Source organism: Strigops habroptila, chromosome 2 (assembly GCF_004027225.2).
Source record: "Strigops habroptila isolate Jane chromosome 2, bStrHab1.2.pri, whole genome shotgun sequence".
Lineage (NCBI taxonomy): Eukaryota > Metazoa > Chordata > Aves > Psittaciformes > Psittacidae > Strigops > Strigops habroptila.
The window spans coordinates 54,821,875-54,840,818 of record NC_044278.2 but is presented as its reverse complement, the minus strand read 5'-3'; the positions used below and the strand labels follow the sequence as shown (position 1 = coordinate 54,840,818).

General features: G+C 42.7%; 1 protein-coding gene across 2 annotated transcripts; it reads left to right on the top strand.

The window, feature by feature from the left end:
* Positions 1 to 844: 844 nt before the first annotated feature.
* Positions 845 to 18,909, top strand: PLCXD1 (phosphatidylinositol specific phospholipase C X domain containing 1). 2 transcript variants are annotated; one of them, XM_030476173.1, is made up of 7 exons: positions 845 to 1,001; positions 4,429 to 4,571; positions 7,529 to 7,665; positions 10,850 to 10,978; positions 12,291 to 12,446; positions 15,719 to 15,902; positions 17,123 to 18,909. In XM_030476173.1, exons 2-7 carry the CDS (start codon positions 4,460 to 4,462, stop codon positions 17,416 to 17,418), a joined length of 1,014 nt encoding a protein of 337 aa, XP_030332033.1. In that variant the 5' UTR covers positions 845 to 1,001; positions 4,429 to 4,459; the 3' UTR covers positions 17,419 to 18,909. The 2 variants fall into 2 exon arrangements, with proteins under 2 accessions (XP_030332033.1, XP_030332032.1); XM_030476172.1 differs by lacking the exon at positions 845 to 1,001 and having other exon boundaries at positions 4,388 to 4,571.
* The last annotated feature ends 35 nt before the right edge of the window (positions 18,910 to 18,944 follow it).

The following is an 18,944-nucleotide window of genomic DNA, read 5'->3' as shown; positions in this document are numbered from 1 at the left end:
CTTTTGCTCTGCCTCGTGCAAGAATCAGATCATGTCAAAGGAGCATCTGGGAAATTAATCCTTGTATTAAGGAGCACAACACTGCAGCATCCTGAATTTTCCCTAGCCCTGACCACAGTATGATCCTGGAGCAGTCAGGTCACAGTTCTGCTGCAGGTGACCCTCTAGGAATACGGCCCTATGGAGAAGAAAGGAAATTTAGTCTTCTCTATCCATTCTTTCCAATTGGAGTTTCAGCTCCAATTAGGGAGCTGAATTAGGGAACTGTGTGTTTTATTGTGGTTTTGGAACAGGGAAGTGAAGTAGGGGAGCTTTCTCCACCACTTCAGAAAGGCTGAGAAGATGCCCTGCTTCCAAAAGAGCAATGAGGGTTTGCATGTTTGCCATTCACTCATTTCCCTCCTGCCTCCTTACACAGAAAGGCTTTTGAGGAGCTTGCCTGGATTTCTGCAAGGTGCCATAATAAATATGAGTGAATTTCACCACGGATGAGGGGCTGTATATTCTAAAGAGGAGGGAAAGAGCTAGTGAACTGTGTATTAACTCTGCAAACCGAAGAAACAGAATCTCTGTTGGACAAAACAGGCAATTAAGGTACCTTGTATATATATTTATAAATATGTTTTATAAGCTTTTTTTGCAGTAATAGATTTTAAATGCAGTTGAAGGACGGCTACACGCAGTTACTTGGTGTGTCGTCCTCCAGCATTCCTTTGCCTGCAGGTACCTCCCGCGGCAATACAGCTTCAGTCCACCAAGCGTCTCACCTCTGCCTTTCGGGCAGCTCAGCTTCACCAGCACCACCTCCCCTCTTCTGCATCTCTCTCGCTCCTCCTTCGCCTTCCTCAAATCTGCACTCACTTGACCCGGGCAGCGCAAGGCAAGGCAAAGCAAGGCAGGGCAGCTCCCGCCCGAGTGCGGGCAGCGCGCCTTGCCCGGGGGGATCCGGGCCGTGCAGTGCTTCCTGAAGAGCCGACATGGATACGAAATCGTTCATCCGAGTAAGTGAAACAATTAACAAAAAGAGGGAAGAGAGAAATCGGTGTCCCCCGGGGGTACGACAGCCTGGGGATGGGGGGGCCGGCGCTGAGCCCTTCCCCGTGGTATCGCCCCTGCGGGGCCGGCAGCTCCCTTGTCGCTGCGGCACTGCGAGTAGGTCTCGCCACAAGGTTTCGGGTAATTCCCGAGGCGTTAGGTAGCACCTGGATCTCGGTCGGCCGCAGCAAATATTTTAGTCAGCCGTTCATTAATTATGTCTCCGTGCCGGAACTGCCGGGTGCAAGGCACACCACAGGCACAGCCTTGCTGACTGCACTCGGAGCACACAAGGCCAGGGCAGAAAGCTGCTGGGAACAAGGAGCGTGAGGGTAGTTGTGGTGGGTTGGCCCTAGCTGGACACCAGGTGCCCATCAAATCCGGTCTATCACTGCCCTCCCTAGATGGATAGGGGAGAGAAAATACAACTAAAGGTTAGTGGGTTGAGGTAGGGACAGTAACTCACCAGTTACTGTCACGGGCAAAACAAACTCGAATTGAGGAAACTGATTTATTATCAAGCAAATCAGAGCAGGGTAACGAGAAATAAAACCGAACCTTAAAAATCCTTCCCCCCCACTGCTCCCTTCTTCCTGCTCTCAACTTCACTCCCGAAATCTCTACTTCTGTCCCCAGAGCAGTGTAGGGGGATGAGAAATGAGGGTTGTGGTTAGTTCATCACACGTTGTCTCTGCCGCTCATTCCCCCTCAGGGGAGGACTCCTCACACTCTCCCCTTGCTCCAGTGTGGGTTCCTTCCACAGGGTGCAGCCCCTCAGGCACAGACTGATGTAGCATGGGCTCCTCTCTCCATAGGGCCACAGGCGCTGCCGAGAGCCTGCTCCAGAGCATAGGGTCACAGCCTCCTTTGAGCATCTCCCCACTGTGGCATGGGGTTCTCCACAGGCTGCAGGTGGATATCTGCTCCACTGTGGACTCTAATGGGCTGCAGGGGCACAGCCTGCCTCACCATGGGCTGCAAGGGAATCTCTGCTCTGGCACCTGGAGCACCTCCTGCACTGACCTGGGTGTCTGCAGAATTAGGGAGAATTAACTAGCCCGAAAGGCTCTGGAAAGGGAGCTGCAGACCCCAAGGAAGAGGAAAAGCAGTGCTTATAGTTAGTTTTCTAGTCTGTGTACAGGACTCACGTAAGTGCTGCTATGTGTTGGAGTATTGCAGGTGTCCCTGCTTATGGCGGAGGGATTGGAACTAGATGATCTTTAAGGTCCTTTCCAACCCAAACCATTCTATGATTCTGTGATCCTTAGCTCATGTCAGCTTCAGAGCTGTGGAAGGAGGAAGACTACCCAGTCTTTTGCAACTGCTAAATGGCAATGTTGTTTTAAACATCTGCAGGCCCTATCCATGCTGATGCTATATGGTACATAGACTAGAGCAGAGCAGCCCTGGGAGAGCAGTGGTGTGCAGTCTGAGGAAGCATGAAATACAGCAAAAGGTGACAAGATCAGCTGCAAGTATCTGTTGTCTCAGCAGGAGGCAGAAGCTCAGCATGTACAATTGCAGAGCCAGAGGGTGAATGAGTTTATATCTGCTGGAGATCTGAACTTCTTTCCAAGAATAAGATTACCCGATGTAGCATACAAAGGCCATTTGCTTATGCACCTTTCTTCCCCAAATAAATCAATGGGATTTTTTTCCACTCCACTTTGCACTAGGCCCATCAAATACCTGTTGTTTAAAATAAGGAGACAAAGGGAGCAAGCAAGAGTTTAGAGCACTTCTTCCCTTCTTATGCAATGGTCTTGTGTGTACAGATAGCCTCAGAGGTAGCTGCTCTTCACCAGGAGGAAAGGTCCAGCTTACACACCAGGCACATGCAGCCTGTGTCACTGTGCTGGGCATTTTCCTCAGCTTACATGGTCCCATTCTTTTCTTAACAGGGGTGGCTGTACTCAGAGACACCAATTGAAAGCCACACTGAAGGCACGGCAAGGCAGGCTAGATAAATGATGCTATGTGCATTGACAGATATAAAGCAGATTGTATCTGTTATGTGTGATGTGGACCTAAAACTTAGGAATGCAACTCCTAAAGTTGCCTTTGAAATGACCCTACGTGACTGCCAAAAATTTGCACCATGTTTAAGGAAATACTCTTCATATAAATGGTATGGCTCACTTGTAAATCCAGGAAAACCAACCACCTTCCCAAAAGCAACCTGAAGAATACTCTAGGGAGAAGCAGTCTCAAGAATGAATGTGCTGAGATACAGCAAAAGGGACCACGGGCCAGTGAGGATGTTTGTCAGAGCACAAAACCTGCACAAATACATATCTGACTGACATTCCTGTAGCAGAAAAGAAGGAATTCTTCACAGTTACAGATTGTTTAAAAAAAATTAAAAACGAAGGTGTGATATTAATATAGGTAATCACTGTGACATGATCTGAAAGAAAGTGTCCCACTACATAGCTGTGAAAAAATAGCTAAACATTGAAAACAATGCCAAGAAAGGCTTTCATCCCAAAAACACCACCTGAACTTCAGGAACATCCCAGAAAAAAAAAAAAAAAAGGCACGGAAAGCTCATCTTCATGTTCTACTTCATCAAGGAGAACATAAAATGAAAAATAAACAGGATAACTGTAGCAGTAGGCCCTGGTGATGACCATGACTTCTCAGCTAGGTTTCATCCACTGGTGCTCCCGCATGTAAATTTTGCAGAAGATCCCAGAGAGGCTTGTATCCCAGAAGAACAGTTCCAGAGTAGTTTTCAGGGAGGTCTGACCAAACTGAAGTATTTGTGATCATGGGCTCAGTAGGGGTGATAAGAACAGGTATCAAGAGATCTTCTCAAAACAGGGAATAAGGAGATGGAAGTTTTCCTCTTTGACCCCAGAAGCCAGTATGACCTGAAAATCCAATGTCCTGGCTTTTCATAGAGGTATTATTGTAGCAGCTGAATTGATGCTTCAAGGTGAGTGTTCTCCAAGATCCTGAGGGTTGGAGACCCAGCCCCTGTCCCAGCCCTGCCATCAATCCCCCTGCCATGCTCCTGGGGCTGCAAAGGGTCAGGGAAGATGATGTTTCACGCTGAAGTTAGGTTACTCCTCGTGATGTTGCAATAGCTGATGTAGATAGCCATTTCTCCATACCAGCTTAGCTGCACATATTTGTCTTGGCTCTATTTTTTCTTTCAGTTGGTCAATTTACAAGCCTGAAGTTGGAACCCTCCCGTGGCATTGTGCTGGTAGACAATGTTACCAAAAGCAGTGTAGGTTGTGGCCAAGAAGTTCTTGACATTTTGCTGCAACTACTTGAAAGGTTGACATTTTATAGCATGTATAAATCCATTCTGCACAGTGCAGTGGCATTAATTCAACCACAATATATGGAATGGTTTATTGTTTTTCTTTTTTCTTTACCTGCCAGAACTCCCTATGAAGTCCTAGAGCAGGCACAAATGGAAGGCTCTTTGCAAACCTCCATTCACGTGTGCCATGAAAATGGTCAATGGATGTCACAATTACCAGAGAAGCTCTGGGATATTCCGCTCTATAATTTAGCTCTTCCAGGTAAAGATTAACTTTCATTCTTTACTGTTTTGTTAGTGTGTCATTTAAGAATTGGAGCATCCTGTTTGTCCCATTTCAGAATGGCTACTTTTATTATTTGGGTCAGTGTGTGGGAGCAGGGCTTGGGGGAGGGTTTGTGTGATGTGTTCATGTGAATACTTTGTAATGTTTGGGGTTTCTTAGATGGGAGGGGGGAAAAAAGGATTTTCTTATTCATTCTTGCCAGTTCCTACATAATATAATGGTTCCAAAAGGAGAGAAAAAACACTTCGTCTTATTGGTTTTTTGTACTGTTTCAAGAGGCTGCGAAGGTATAAAAAAAAGGAAGACATAGACTTTTAATTAACAGAAGTTTTTATTAATGTAGAGTGTGACTTTTCTGCATGACTGTGCTTACAAAAACTGGATTTATTCTATTATAGGTAAATACAGCTGCGCTATAGCTGGTGTCCTTTGTAGTTAGTGTAGTTGGTACTACATTCAAACCTCATTGTCATTAGCCTTTCTTTGTGTATCATTAGCCTTTCTTTGGCCATGTTATTGATTCTCTCTGCTGTCTTGAACAGATGATTTCCCCCTCTGGGTGGAAAGCAGCACAGCATGTGGGTGAATATTTTATGTAGGGTACAGGATCGCAGGTTAACTTTAGCAAAGACATATATATTAGAGAGAGTGGGAAAAATCAAGTCTTGTCTTCCATGGGTGGAGCTCTGGGTGGACCCAAGAACTATGGTGGATTTTTTTTTTTCCTGCCTGTCATGAACTAATGGAGTTTTGATTAAAATTGAAACCTTGAAACAAAAATCCTTCAAAAATCAGTAGCTTGCTCAGTGGGTTGTTTTTTTTTTTTTTTTTTTTTAATGGAAAAGGAACCATGCTGTTTCTAAAGCTTTCAGAGTGGTGTTTCTTGGACAGTGCAGAAAGCTGGGAACCTGCTGATGTGTGCTTTTGACTTCCTGGCTCTTCTCCTTATGGTGACCTTGTTACTCTTGTGAATGTTTGTTCTTGTGAATAAGCCTGCATGAAACAGGCAGGAAGAAAAGAATAGTTGAAGACAAGCCCATTTCAGCAAATATTGGAGGACTTTTACAGAGCATTGCAGGCTATTAGCTTGGGAGATTTTGGTGGCTGTCCAGCTGACCTACAAAACTGGTCTAGGCTAGGTCAGAACAAAAGCAGATCAAGAGCAACCAGGTCAAGCCAGCTCTGGCAGGTTTTCAGAGGGAACAATGGCTGGGAGAAGTCCAGTTTGGAAGTGGAAGCTTATCTCAGATAGAGAAGACAACAACGCATGCAAGAAATGTGAGAGAGTGCATTCTGAAAGCATGATGAGGAGACAGAGGCAAGTGTCAATAATTACTGTTGTGTTTGCACCAGGTTCAGCACAGTGCTGCTGGGGAGATGTTGCTTCAAGCTCTGAAGCTACCTGGTTTGGTGCTAGCTCACTATCTTTGCATCGTATTTGTTGTGTCATGGATATACCCATCTTCCTCTCGTTACTCTAACTCACTGACACCACAAGAAGACTCCCAAATAAAGGGTTACTATCTGTTTGCTGATTGGCATCAGTAGATGCAACACCCGTTGATGGAATCCTGTTCACTTCTCTCAGACTTGGATTTGGTCCATGGATATTTAATGGTTTGACTCTTACATCTTGTAAGACAAACTTCTTTGATTGCATGCCCTCATTATTGACCTTCCATCTGCAATGAGCTTGATTTGGGTGTTTAAAGCAGGAAAATAGAAACATGATTTTAAAAAGTAAAAAAAAATAAAATTGAGTGTAAAAAAAAAAATTAAACTGTTATTGACAGTTTTAAAAAAATTTCTTTATTTCAAATTCAATCTTTTCCTTTTTCTTTGGCAAGTAGAAATATTGCCATTGGTACTGGTAAGACTGACCACTCAAGAAGGCAGTTCCTAGCACCAATGAACAATTCATTTGACAGAAGACTTAAAATGATTTGCCAATTTCTTGCAGATACTCTGTAAAGATCCCAGCGAGTAATTTCGCTGAGTTATTAGCTTTTCTTATTGATGCTTTATAAAATTAAAAGAAATAATGGAGCAGAAAAAGCTAGCTCCATCACGGGTTGCCTGTCCTAGAGAAATTGTGAATTGTAACAGGTTTTCATTGAAACATGATGCAAGAGATGTGTCAGATTTATTAAGACTTCAAAGAAGTCAAATATTTGGGCAGGCTGTGCTTGGCTCTGATGCTTAGTCTGCCCCCATGTAATTCCCTGTGCTGGAAAGAGTCGGATAATTTTTGAAGTCCATAAAACTTGGATCTTGTTCGCCTATGACACGTAGACTTGGATTTGCCTCTGAAACTTTCAAGTGCCCATCTCTTTTGTTGCTTTTGTAGGGGATGTGGGTATTTGGTTCAGGAGTGCATTTTTACTAGAGATTTAAGATATAAATGCTTAAAGTGCCAAGTTAGGAGTTGGTCCAGTCAAAGATAAGAAGATGAATTTCTGCTTTCAGTCATATTTTCCTGTGCAGACATGGTGGTATTTGAGTATGAAATCTGCATTTGGACAACTCTGAAAACAGGACTAATTCTAGACAAATTCAGCCTTCAGCTATCTGTTCTTTGAAAAAAGTGGGGTTTCACATCAAGATTATTATTTCAGTGGAGGATTCTAGTTGAAACAGGCCATTTTATTGTGGTTTGAGACAAAATACAATATGCAGTTTAGATGGGGACTGCTTTATTGAAAAGTCTTGGTGCCTTCCCTTCACAAGGATTTCACACTAATCTTACTAATGTCAGGTGAGCAATCTCTGTCGAAAAGCCCATGTTTTTCTCATAACTACATGGATTTCTCAGGCAATATAGGTGTGTGATTTGGAAATGGGGTCAGGTCAGGTGTGCACGCACAGCGTAACAATGTGTTGTGGTTTTGAGTAGATAAGAAATGACATTTTCTGTATTTTTTTGTATTCTACAGGGAGTCATGACACTATGACCTACTGCTTGGATAAAAACTCTGCTGTTAGTGGCAATGAATCGAAGCTGGTGAAGTTTTTAAGCAAATGTATACCCTGCGTTGTGCACCCTGTTATCATGAAGTGGTCTACAACACAGGTAATTTGTCTAACGTCATGTCGTGCTGCAGTGCTGAGAGTGGTCATGCTTAATGACCACAGTGAAAAAATAGCAATGAAAGAATAGCTTACTGCCCAGAAACCTGTGCTCTGACGAGATACTGTGCTTGGGTATCGTGGTTTAACCCCTGCTGGCAACTAAGCCCCACACAGCCCCCGGTGGAATGGGGAAGAGAATCAGAAGTGTAAAAGTGAAAAAACTTGCGGGTTGAGATAAAGACAGTTTAACGGATAAAGCGAAAGCCACACACGCAAGCAAAGCAAAATGGAATTCAATGCTTCCCATCTGCAGGCAGGCATTCAGCTATCTTCATGTAAGCAGGCATCCATCATGCCTAATGGTTACGTGGGAAAACAAATGCCATCACTTTGAATGTCGCCCATTTCCTCCTTCTTCTCCCAGCTTTATGTGCTGAGCATGACTCCATATGGTGGAGATATCCCTTGGTTCAGTTGGGGTCAGCTGTCCTGGCTGTGTCGCCTCCCAACTCCTTGTGCACCCCCAGCCTGCTCACTGGTGGGGTGAGGAGCAGAAAAGGCCTTGGCTCTGTGTAAGCGCTGCTCAGCAGTAACGAAAACATTCCTGTATTGTCAACACTGTTTCCAGCACAAACCCAAAACACAGCCCCATGCTAGCTACTATGAAGAAAACTAAGTCTACCCCAGCCAAAACCAGCACAACGGGGTCTGACACAGGTGCCATACATACCAGATCTTTTGTGGGGAAAAAGCATGCAGGTGAGGCAGGAGTAATACATAGACAAAGATGTTGCTTAAAGCTGACCACTTGGTACTAGAAACTAATCTTTTCCACATGTTTATTGTTACAAGTAACATTTCCTATTATTATAATCCAAAGAGGTTTTTCTCTTGCACTCTGTTCAGAAGGTAATGCTTGTCATTTTTATTGTCACTGCTGTGCGAGATGTCAGTTGTTTTCCCCATCTGTATCATGTAAGTATTTCATCCAGCAGAAGAGACAAGTCTTGTTGAAGGGATTTTTTTTTAAGGTTTAAGAGGATGAAGGTGTGATCCCTCACATAAAGTTTAGTTAATTTTTTAAAATGTCTAAATATTAAGCTACTAGTTATCTCCTTGTCTCTCATAAATGTGGAAATTGGAAATCATGATTTAAGTGAGATCTTTTGAAGATTTTTCTAAAGAACAGACTTCCCTGGCATCAAAGAGGTACCAAAAATCTCTTAACTTTTGTTCTTATTGAAGGAGTAGTTCATTACTAGGCAATTAAAATGGAATAATTGATAAATGGCAATAATTATGCCTAGGCTTCTTTTGTTGTGTTTGAGCAGCCTGGGCAAATTGGAGTCTTAGACAGTACCAGATATTGAATATGTAATGACAGTGATGAGCTGATGTGGAAAGGCCCTCTCTTAGCACAGTGCCTTGAATTGAGCTGCTTCTTGCTTTACCCAATGAAAGATTTAGATACGTCCGAACTTGTGGGTTGCTGTCCAGTGAAGTGACCCTATTGGTGACAAATAAGCTCCTTACATCATTATAGTAATTTTGTGGGTTGAACCCAGAGTGCTGAGCAGGAAGTGGCCCGTTGCTGATGGGAAAGAGGCACGGCTGCAGTCCCACCCCTCCTTATCTCTGTGGTGCTTGAGTTCTTTCTGAGGAGGTGACTCTACCCGTTGGCATCCAGAGCAGACATCAAGGAGCCCTATGATGGTAGAACCCACAGTTCCTGGATGGCACAGTACCCAGTAGGCGGTGCCTGCCTTGAGCCCTGGCTGTTATGGGTGTCAGTCTAGAGGTCCAGATCCTTCCTGTGCAATGGCTGATGTCAGGTGTGTAACTTCAGCTCATGTCCTGCATGTCTGGTGTGAAATTGCAGCACTGAGCAGCATTGTTCTCCAAGGCTTCCTCTGAAATTTTGCCCTGCAGGGGCCGTGTTCACACTGTCTAATTCAGTATCCAAACCCAGATGACTAATAAGAGAGCCGAATTTGTCTAGTTTTCCCATGCAGTCAACAGAAAGAAATTAATTCATCCAAAGAGCAGTTCAGAGCAGCTATTTCATCTGGTGCTCTTTCCTGCCACAAAGGTTATAAATGACCTACAGCCATATACACTCCTATCTCCAGCCAGTGAAGGTGGGACTTGTGCATGGATCACTCCTGCAATTGCTTCAGCCTGGTGGAGAAGGCATGGAGGGAGCTGTTGGCCTGAGCCATCGTACTACCTGCACCTTGAGGCACGTAGGGCTGGGCTGTTTCTCAGCCCTGCAGCTCAGGCACAGCTTGGGGAGATAAAATTCCTGTCCTAGGAGCAGAAAGATGGTTGAAGATGGTATGTGTCTTAATCTCTGCCTTCACCCTAAAGCTATGAATGTGGTTATTCAGGTGCAATGCCTTGTGTTGATTTAGCTCTTGTTGAATCCTTTCTGACTTAAATCAGTACTATGTATGCTTTCCGAAAGCTGAAAGTGTTGTCCATAGCAGGTTGAACTGAGACAAATTAGCGTTTGAATGTATTTAATTAAAATGATTCTATTTTCTTATGCAAAGATAGCCTTGGTATAGGTAAGAGATATACCATTTGGGACCTTTTGCCCAGAAACTCAGCTTTATCACCTGCTCCATTAAGCTCTTAAATCCAGCAGAAGAGTTCTGAGGGAAGTGGAAATAGAGCAGGACCTCTGTTCTGTAGGACTCCTACAGGTTAATTCAAACTTTATCTTGAAAAAGAACAATAGCCAGTAGTTTTTTCTATTTTTGTTTTTCCTTCCATTGAGGATGGGTGAGCTCCGCAGAGACAACCATGGTAAAGTCTTTGATCTAATAAAATAAATACAGCTTTTTTAAGGTGCTGATCCTGCAGTTTTTGTTCGTACAAATAGTCTTGTGAAGAGTGATTGTGTATTTACACACAGGTTATTGACTCTTTAACATTCAGAACAGAACAGTTTTAGAGGTCCGAAACTAATCTAATCTGCAATTGCAGGGAAATATGGATCCCTCTTGTCAGAGAGTAAAATACTTCAAAGTTGGGACTTGGTGTCGTATAGTGCCATTTTAAACTTGAAAGATCTGTGAAAAATGTTATAGTGATAACTTTGTAGACCTTTTTCAGCTTTCTAAACTAACGAAGCAAATATCTTCCAAGCTCTCAGAACGTTTGTCTTCTGTTTCACTTTGCAGGTACTGGCAGTGACAGAGCAACTTGAGGCTGGAGTTAGATATCTGGATTTCAGGATTGCCCACAAGCCTAATGATCCATCTATGAATTTGTACTTTGTGCATATGGTTTACACAACTATTACTGTACAGGTATTGTCCTTATCTTTGGGCTGGCTATAAAACGAGTGCTGTTCCTTTTATTTAAGAGCCATCATAACCTGAAAATGGGTCGAAGGTTTTCCAAGTAGGTTATTTGTTTTCTTAATGTGTGGACTTCAAACTAGAGAAAATCAGCAGGGCTAGAGGCTAGTGTCAGTAGCTGCCAAGCGAGACTGGAGCATCAATCATTTCCTCCTCCTCAAAATGGAGTTGCTGTGCCTTGCTCTGCACTGCCTAGCCCCTACCAAGTGCGTGATGTTTCTGGGGTTTATCTTCTCTTGTGCCAGGATGCTGCCCAGAACAATCCCATTTCCCCAGTAAGGAGAGAAGTTATTAAAGAGAAGAAGGTATTAAGAACCTAATAAAATCACAGAAACACTTTTTTTTTTTTTTCCCTGAGGAAAAAGTATTTCACTGAGAGACAGAGAGGCTCAAGTCTGGATCCCATGATCAAATTACTGTCAACTGCTATGTAGAAACTACTGTGAGTTGCTCTTTGCATGTGTTCTGTCACTGTGGAGTAGTTCACATCTTCTTTCTGTTTGCTGGGACCTGTACAGCCAGGCACAGCCAGCTAATGCAGTTTTTCATTTGTAGACTAACTGGCTAAGCTTCAGTTTCATTGAGATTTCATGGTGACTGACATGCTCATGTAAACAGTTAAATGTAGTGCCTGGCTACCCTGTCAATTATACATGGTCTTCAAGAAGCTGTCATTGCCCATAAATAAATGGGGGAAAAGGGTCCTGTTATGTTTAAGCAAGCACAGAAACTTTCCCTGTTGTGAGTTTGCCGCTAATATGTTGTTTGTTCTTAAAGAAAGTTGGGGAGATAGGTTTACCGCTAATCTGCCTCTAGGCAGTAAGATACCATCAGTAGGATTAGTAGGATTCATAGAATCACAGAATGGTTTGGGTTAGAAGGGACCTTAAAGATCATCTAATTCCAAGCCCCCTGCCATGGGCGAGGACACCTTCCACTAGACCAGGTTGCTCAAAGCCACTTCCAACATGGCCTTGAACACTTAATTTTTGGAAATTACCAAAATACAAAGCTGTAAAGTGAAGTGTGCTAGAACCACATCCTGAGCAAACTGCCACAGACCTGCAGAAAGTAGATTTTCCTGGGGTGCATCTCTCTGGACCACCTTGCAGGTATTTGGATGGCCATCTTCCAGAAACCAACACTGATTTTCGTTATTGTGATTGTAAGTCTGCCCCACCATCAATGCTCTATTGGTTTTATTTCCTTTCCCCTGCATAGCTCAGATGATTTTCTAAGTTGCTGTGACTCTCTCTTGTAGGATATTCTGTGGGAAGTGTTAAGGTGGTTGGAAACTCATCCTCAGGAAATTGTTATCTTAGCCTTCAGGAATTTTGATGGATTAACCAAGAAACTTCATTGTCGTCTGGTTGCCTGGATAAAAGAGATTTTCCAGTGTAAACTGTGCCCCAGAAATGTAAGAATGAGATCCTTTTTTCTTTTTTCTCCTTTTTTTAAGAATGATATATTACAGTGAGATCTTCAATTCCAAAGTTTACATCTATTCTACTTCCACTGTATTTTTAACCAGGAAAAGTAACATTTGCTGCATCAGAGGTGTGTGTGTTATAAATATAGTCCATACTATATTTGTAGAATTTAAAGAATCCTTTTTCTGCCTTTTCACAGCAACAATTGTAAATGACTTTTTTATGCTATTTGTAATAGTTTAGGTTGGAAGTGACCTCTAGAGGTTATCTAGTTCAACCCTACCATGCAAAGCAGGAATGACTTCAAAGTTGCATTGGGCTGTGTCCTGGTCATTCCTGAATATCTCTGAGGGTGGAGATTCTGCAACTTTTCTATGCAAACTGGTCCAGCGTTTGACCACTCTCACAGTAAATGTGTTTTCCTTACCTATCTGATCAGAATCTCTCTTGCTGTAACCTGTGTCTGCTGACTTTCATCTTTTGCTATGCACATCTGAGGAGTCTTCTCTACATCTGCCTGTTAGGTATCTGCAAACAGCTGTAAGTCCTGTCCACAGTCTTCTCTTCTCCATGCTGAACAGACCCAGCTCTCTCAGCCTGCCCTTGCGTGTCATGCTCCAGCCCTGCTCGCTTTGGCTGCATGCTGCTGGACTCAGTCCAGCATGTCAGTGACTTCTTTGTACTGGGGAAGCTGCAGCTGGACACGGTACTTGAGATGCAGTCCAACAACAGCTGGATAGAGAGGAAGAACCTAATCTCTTGACTTGCTGCCTGTGCCTTTACTAATACAGTCCAGTTTGCTGATGTGTTTTTGCTACATGGGTATGCTTGATGGCTCATGTTCAGCTCAGTGTTCGCTAGGACCTCCAGGTCCTTTTCTGCAAAGCAGGTTTCTGGCCAGCTGCCCCCAGTCTTTCCTGTTGCATGCGGTTAGTCCTGCTTGAGCACAGGACTTTGCATTTGCCTTTGTTGAGCTTCACGAGGTTTCTGTCAGCCCTGTTGAGGTCCCTCTTAATAGCATCTCTGCCCTCAGTGCGTTTCTGGTGGCACTGACTTTCATGAACATGAGCTGGAGCTGACCTTCCAACTAGCCTAATATGCTTTCAGTCACCCAAACCTCCAGAAAAGCCTTAATTTAAATAATTAGAAATTATTTGATTGCTAAATGTTAGAAGTTGAGATTTTTAGCTGCCTCTTTTTTTTACAAGGTATGGGAGCTTTTAGTAGTTAAACAATTAACATTTCAAAGATGCATAGGAACAGAGGGTTTCCTCTGGAGATGTGAGGGGTACAGGATAATGATGACCCTGTTTGTGATTCGAATTCAGCCTTTGAAGCTGGTGTATAAGTAACGGGTGAGTATTACCATTTCAAAGCATTTTGTACAGCGGAGTTAAAATAGAACAATTCTCAGCAAAACTAGGGGATTCTGAATATTCAGGTCTCAGCTGAATAACTGAAGACCTGAGTGACACTGTTTTATTGTTTCCCCAAATAACTTGACTGTGTAAGTTGCAGATGAGCAGAGCAGTACTGGAGAAGATGGTCAAATTTACTTTCAGAGACATGGTCAGCTCTTAAAAGGAAAACCAAGTTATTAATTGCAAAAGGGTTAAGCTGCTGCTGATAGTTTGTTGAATGAAGGTGATGAACGAATGGTTTGAGATCACCTGACTGAAGAAAGAAGAGTTGTCTTCCCCCCCCCCAGGGGGACGGAGGAAGGGCACTGGAGAAAGGAGAAGCCAAGTATGTCCCTCAAGCAGGAAGACTTTATTTCTATGCGGTCTGTGACCAGCACAATGGATCTCACCACTTTTTGTAAGTGATACCATTGCTGGTTAGGTAGCTGTGTGGCTTTTCAGGATCTGAATTCAGATTTAACATCAAATAACAAATGCTTGCTCACTTATTCTAAAATAATGTTACCTACCATCTTTCAAGGCTGCAACTCTTGTCGTTGTACAAAAGCGTCCAAGCAACTGCTAAATAGGGGTCTGTATGTAGTACTGGCATAGGCCACAGCGTGACAACATTACATTGCATTTACAATTTTAATTGCCTTAACTATTCAAGGTGTCTTCCTTTGATCTGGATAACTAGGGTTTAAAAATCCCTTGTTAGCAACAGCTACAGTTTCATTTCTGCTTTGTTTGCAGAATAAGCACCTGTGCTCACGTACACATTTCTAGTACCATTTTTTTTCAAAAAAAAAGAGGTTCCAGCTTTAGAGAGGCAGCTGGAGTAGAGCAGAGGCTTCTGTCAGCCATAGATCTTTGTAGTTTGAGTAGCTTGTGTCTTAATTCTGGAGTATTTTCTGACCTAATTGGGGCTTGCACTCTTTCTTGGATGAGGAGGGATTCCCATGTTCATTCAACCCTTGGCTCTCTTCAAATGTTTACATAAAACATTTTCAACTGCCTTTAGCTTTTATTTTAATTAATTACATAATTGGAACATCAAAAAGCCACCATTTCCTTTTCACAAGCAACAGACACAGCTTTTAACCACAACATTCTTAAAAAACCAATACCTTAAATGTTGCTTTTGCAAATAAAACCAGTCAGAGGGCCTCCATTGTGCCTGGTGTTAACTCTTGAGGATTGGAAAATGTAATTTCATACTGAAATGTTTAAATTTAACAGACCTGTTTCAGCCCATCTGTCTGTCTGAGGCAGTTTCTGGCTCGAGTCTTCCCCTCTCTCAATTCAAAATGTCTGAAGTATCCCAATTTCACAAACTTTCTACTTAAAGAAATCAGAATGAAGATATCTCTTGCAGACTTACATTTAGTCTTCCCAAGTCTTAGGTAGTTCAATTTTCTTTCTTGGCCACAGTGACAGATTTGGATCTATGTGGGGCATTTGACAAAATTATTCCTGCTTCTCTGCGTCTGTATTCCTACAGCTGGGTGTAGGGCTTTGCTCCCCTCTTACCTCCTTTCATCAAATGGCCTGTGTCGTCCTCTCCCAATACATTTTCAGCAGCGGTATGTGCACATGGGGATGGTTTCTTGTTACATGGGTATAACATCTTGAGTTTTGTACTTCACCGTATTTGAACTATTTGAGGAAAGGAGGAATCTGCTGAAGTTCTCAGGCTCCTATTGCCCCTGCAGCCTGTAACCCAGCCATTGACCTACTGGGTTGTACACTTAAAAGCTTTATTTGAACTGAATCTGTGCCTCTCTACCAAGGCAATGTCACATGTCAGTATCTGAACTTTGAGAACACTGCTTCAACCTGGGCATGCTTTCTCTTAGGTGGTGCCAACGCTACGGACCATGTGGCAGCATGGCCATCAGGTTATAGTCTCATATGAAGAGGACATGGAAGTGGAAGAGCACTGCGAGCTGTGGCCTGCAATCCCATATTGGTGGGGAAACAAAACTTCCACTCGTGCTCTTATCCGGTTTTTAGAGCGCATGAAGCAGATCGGCCGCCCAGGTAGGCGCAGGGAGTTGCTCAGAGGAAATAAGGGGTATGTACAGAAATGCAAAAACAAATAGGAAGTTGGGTGATCATAGTGTTATGGACAATAACCACTTTGTGCATCCTGTGTGCATAAGGTGTGTCCATGTTGCTGAGTCCTCTCCCCACCCATGGGCGAGTGCAATGTGTATCTTGGGTAGTGCAAATCACAGAACCACAGAATGGTTTGGGTTGGAAGGGACCTTAAATCTCATCCAGTTCCAACCCCCCGCCATGGGCAGGGACACCTTCCACTGGACCAGGTTGCTCCAAGCCACTTCCAACATGGCCTTGAGCAATGCCAGGGATGGGGCAGCCACAGCTTCTCTGGGCAACCTGTGCCAGTGCCGCACCACCCTCAGAGTGAAGAATTTCTTCCTTGTATCTAATCTGCCCTTTTTCAGTTTAAAGCCATTGCACACATGTGTCAGTGTACGTACATGCAATTGTGGCAACTGCTTCACTTGTGTAACCCTGTGAAAAGAAGCCCTCACACAGACCAGCTCACTGGTGCGGTCACGCCTATCTCATGGGTAGGAGACTGCTTCCTCAGTCCAGTGCTTGCTGCTTTAGGCAGTGTTGATGATGAGGGAAATGCATCAAGGTAGCCTTGTTGTGAAAAGAGCCCCCTACAAGAATGGCATGGGAAGGCTGTAGCTACATCAGGAAATGACAGTGCTCAAGCATGCTGGTGTAGTCTAAGCTGAAAGAAATCAAGTTCGTAACCTTTGATGAAACTCTGTGATGTGAACACATGGGATAATGGAGGGGAGAACTGCTTCACAGCCAAATGCCCCAGCCAAAGCAAAACGCCTGTGTAGGCATACCCCGTGTTCTCAACCCTCACAGGGGAAGGCTAAGCATTTGGAAGAACCCTTACAGAAACAAATGTAATTTACAAAGGAGGATGAGTCAGTGGACACCTTTAGTCTGCAAAAAAATCTGGATAAATTTAGCTAACCTGGAATGGTTCAGTAACCCAGATTGCTTCAGTAACTGTTTACTACAGCATGCAGTTGCAACAAGGGGAGACAGTCCACTGAAACAGTTTTAGGGACATGAAGCAACACAGAATGTGAAGCTACTATTTTAATGATACCCAGAGAAACAAGATCTGGTGTTAATGCAGTGTCAAGCAGATTCTGTTCCCCTCAAAGGAATAGCTAATGTGTCACCTTCTGATTTTTTTGTTTCAGAAAAATTCTTTGTAGCAGGGATTAACCTTACTGAAAATTTAAGGTATATTCTCCAACACCCATTTGGATCACTGAAGAAAATGACACTCCAGAGTCTTCCATGCTTGAAAATCTGGATAAAGCAGCAATATCCAGGACTACAAAAGGAATGTATTAACATCATTGCTGGTGACTTTATAGGAAACGATGATTTTGTCAAAGATGTGATAGAACTTAACACAAAAATCAATCCTTCATTACCCTGTCACAGGAAAGGGGCTGGAACAAGTACCGTTTCATTCTCACCTTCTTTGTAAAAAGCTGAAAAGGCTTTGTCTGCATTTAATGTGTTCTGGTTCAAACATCCTAGATCCCTTAAAGGTCCAGTTAACTTAAACCAGGGGTGTTGTAAAGGCTCAGTAAGAAAAGCACTCCCACCATCATCAGGGTTTCAAGGCTTTTTCACAGAAAAGAGAGCAGCCAGATCTTGCTGAAGTCACTAGACTTACTTGGAAGTGCTTAGATTCTGTAGCAGTTGGCAATACTGAAAGTCCCAGGAACTTAATCTTATTTTATTTACATATGAGCAAGGAGGAGAAATATTTTAGTAGCTGTATGAATTATTTTGTGATAAGATTTTATCTTTTTTATAATTGTAAAGATATTCTGCACTACTTGCAACCCAAACTGTCAGTCTTTTACATCAGTCTGAAACTGACTTGTCTATTTTCATAGTTTGTGTTAAATATACAAAAGGAACAATTTAAAAATATTTTTGATTTTTCAAAGATGCTGTATTGACTATCCTAGTTGACATATTTTTATATAGAAACCATTGGAAATCTAGAAGCTGCTGTTTTGTGCTGCATATCAGTTGTGAGCCCCTTTACCAACAGGGTAGTCACAAAAATATAATTTTCAAGAGGTATGTGTATTCATACACTCTTTCTATCACTTATGCCAGTTCTGCAGTGATACAGATACCAAAACTAGACCCCTACACGGTCTCGTCTGTGGTAATGAAGTATGTTTTATTAGGTGTTGCCAAAATATGCCTTACATTGAAAATAAACACATAAGAAACAAATTCCTTATCTAAACTCAGACTGCTGTAGAAATACAGATTCTTGGCTTCTGTCATGCTCATTTGGGGTTCCACACCTGGGCTTTTATTTGTGTATTTTAATAGCTCTATAATTAATTTTCCTCTCAATAAGTAGTTTTTGCTTGTGTAAAAACCGAGGGGTTTATGCTGTTTGCCATTGCATATTAATCCAATTTTTCTAATTTTTTAAATGAACTGTGCAATAGATAATTGTGAAGGTTAAGAGAAATGGGACTAAAACAGAAACAGGCATTGTGTAAAATTCGCTATGCAGCTTCATCAATATACCTCACGTTTTAGATGCACTTTATACACAAAAGCTGAGTTCAAATGTCTGGCAAGTTTTAAATGTCTGTCAAGAAAGTTTTAAATCTACTGCTACTTGACATCTGTTCAAACTCACTCTAGACTTCTCAGCATGAAAGGCCAAGATGCTACCTCCTCACGCAATGTCTTGCAATTGCAGAATAGATAGAGTAAAAAACCCTAAACATTCCATTCATAAAGACTTTTTAAATGCTTTTTATCCTTGTTCCTTACCTCTGTGTACTTCATACTGAGCAGTCATCCAGTTCTGATTTTGAGTCACTGCCTGCATGAAGTGGTCTGTTACCTATACTCAGAATGTTTTTCTGCCTATCTTTTGTACTCTCAAGTGGCTTGTTACTCTATCTAATAAAATTTGATCTCTCTGTAAGATGGACTGAAATAGTTTTGCGTCTCCTTTCTGTGATACTG

Coding starts and splice junctions, on each gene's coding strand:
- PLCXD1 (XM_030476172.1), top strand. CDS start 4,388: ATGGAATGGTTTATTGTTTTTCTTTTTTCTTTACCTGCCAGAACTCCC. Junction 4,572..7,528: donor CTATAATTTAGCTCTTCCAG/GTAAAGATTAAC, acceptor TGTATTCTACAG/GGAGTCATGACACTATGACC. Junction 12,447..15,718: donor GTAAACTGTGCCCCAGAAAT/GTAAGAATGAGA, acceptor GCTTTCTCTTAG/GTGGTGCCAACGCTACGGAC.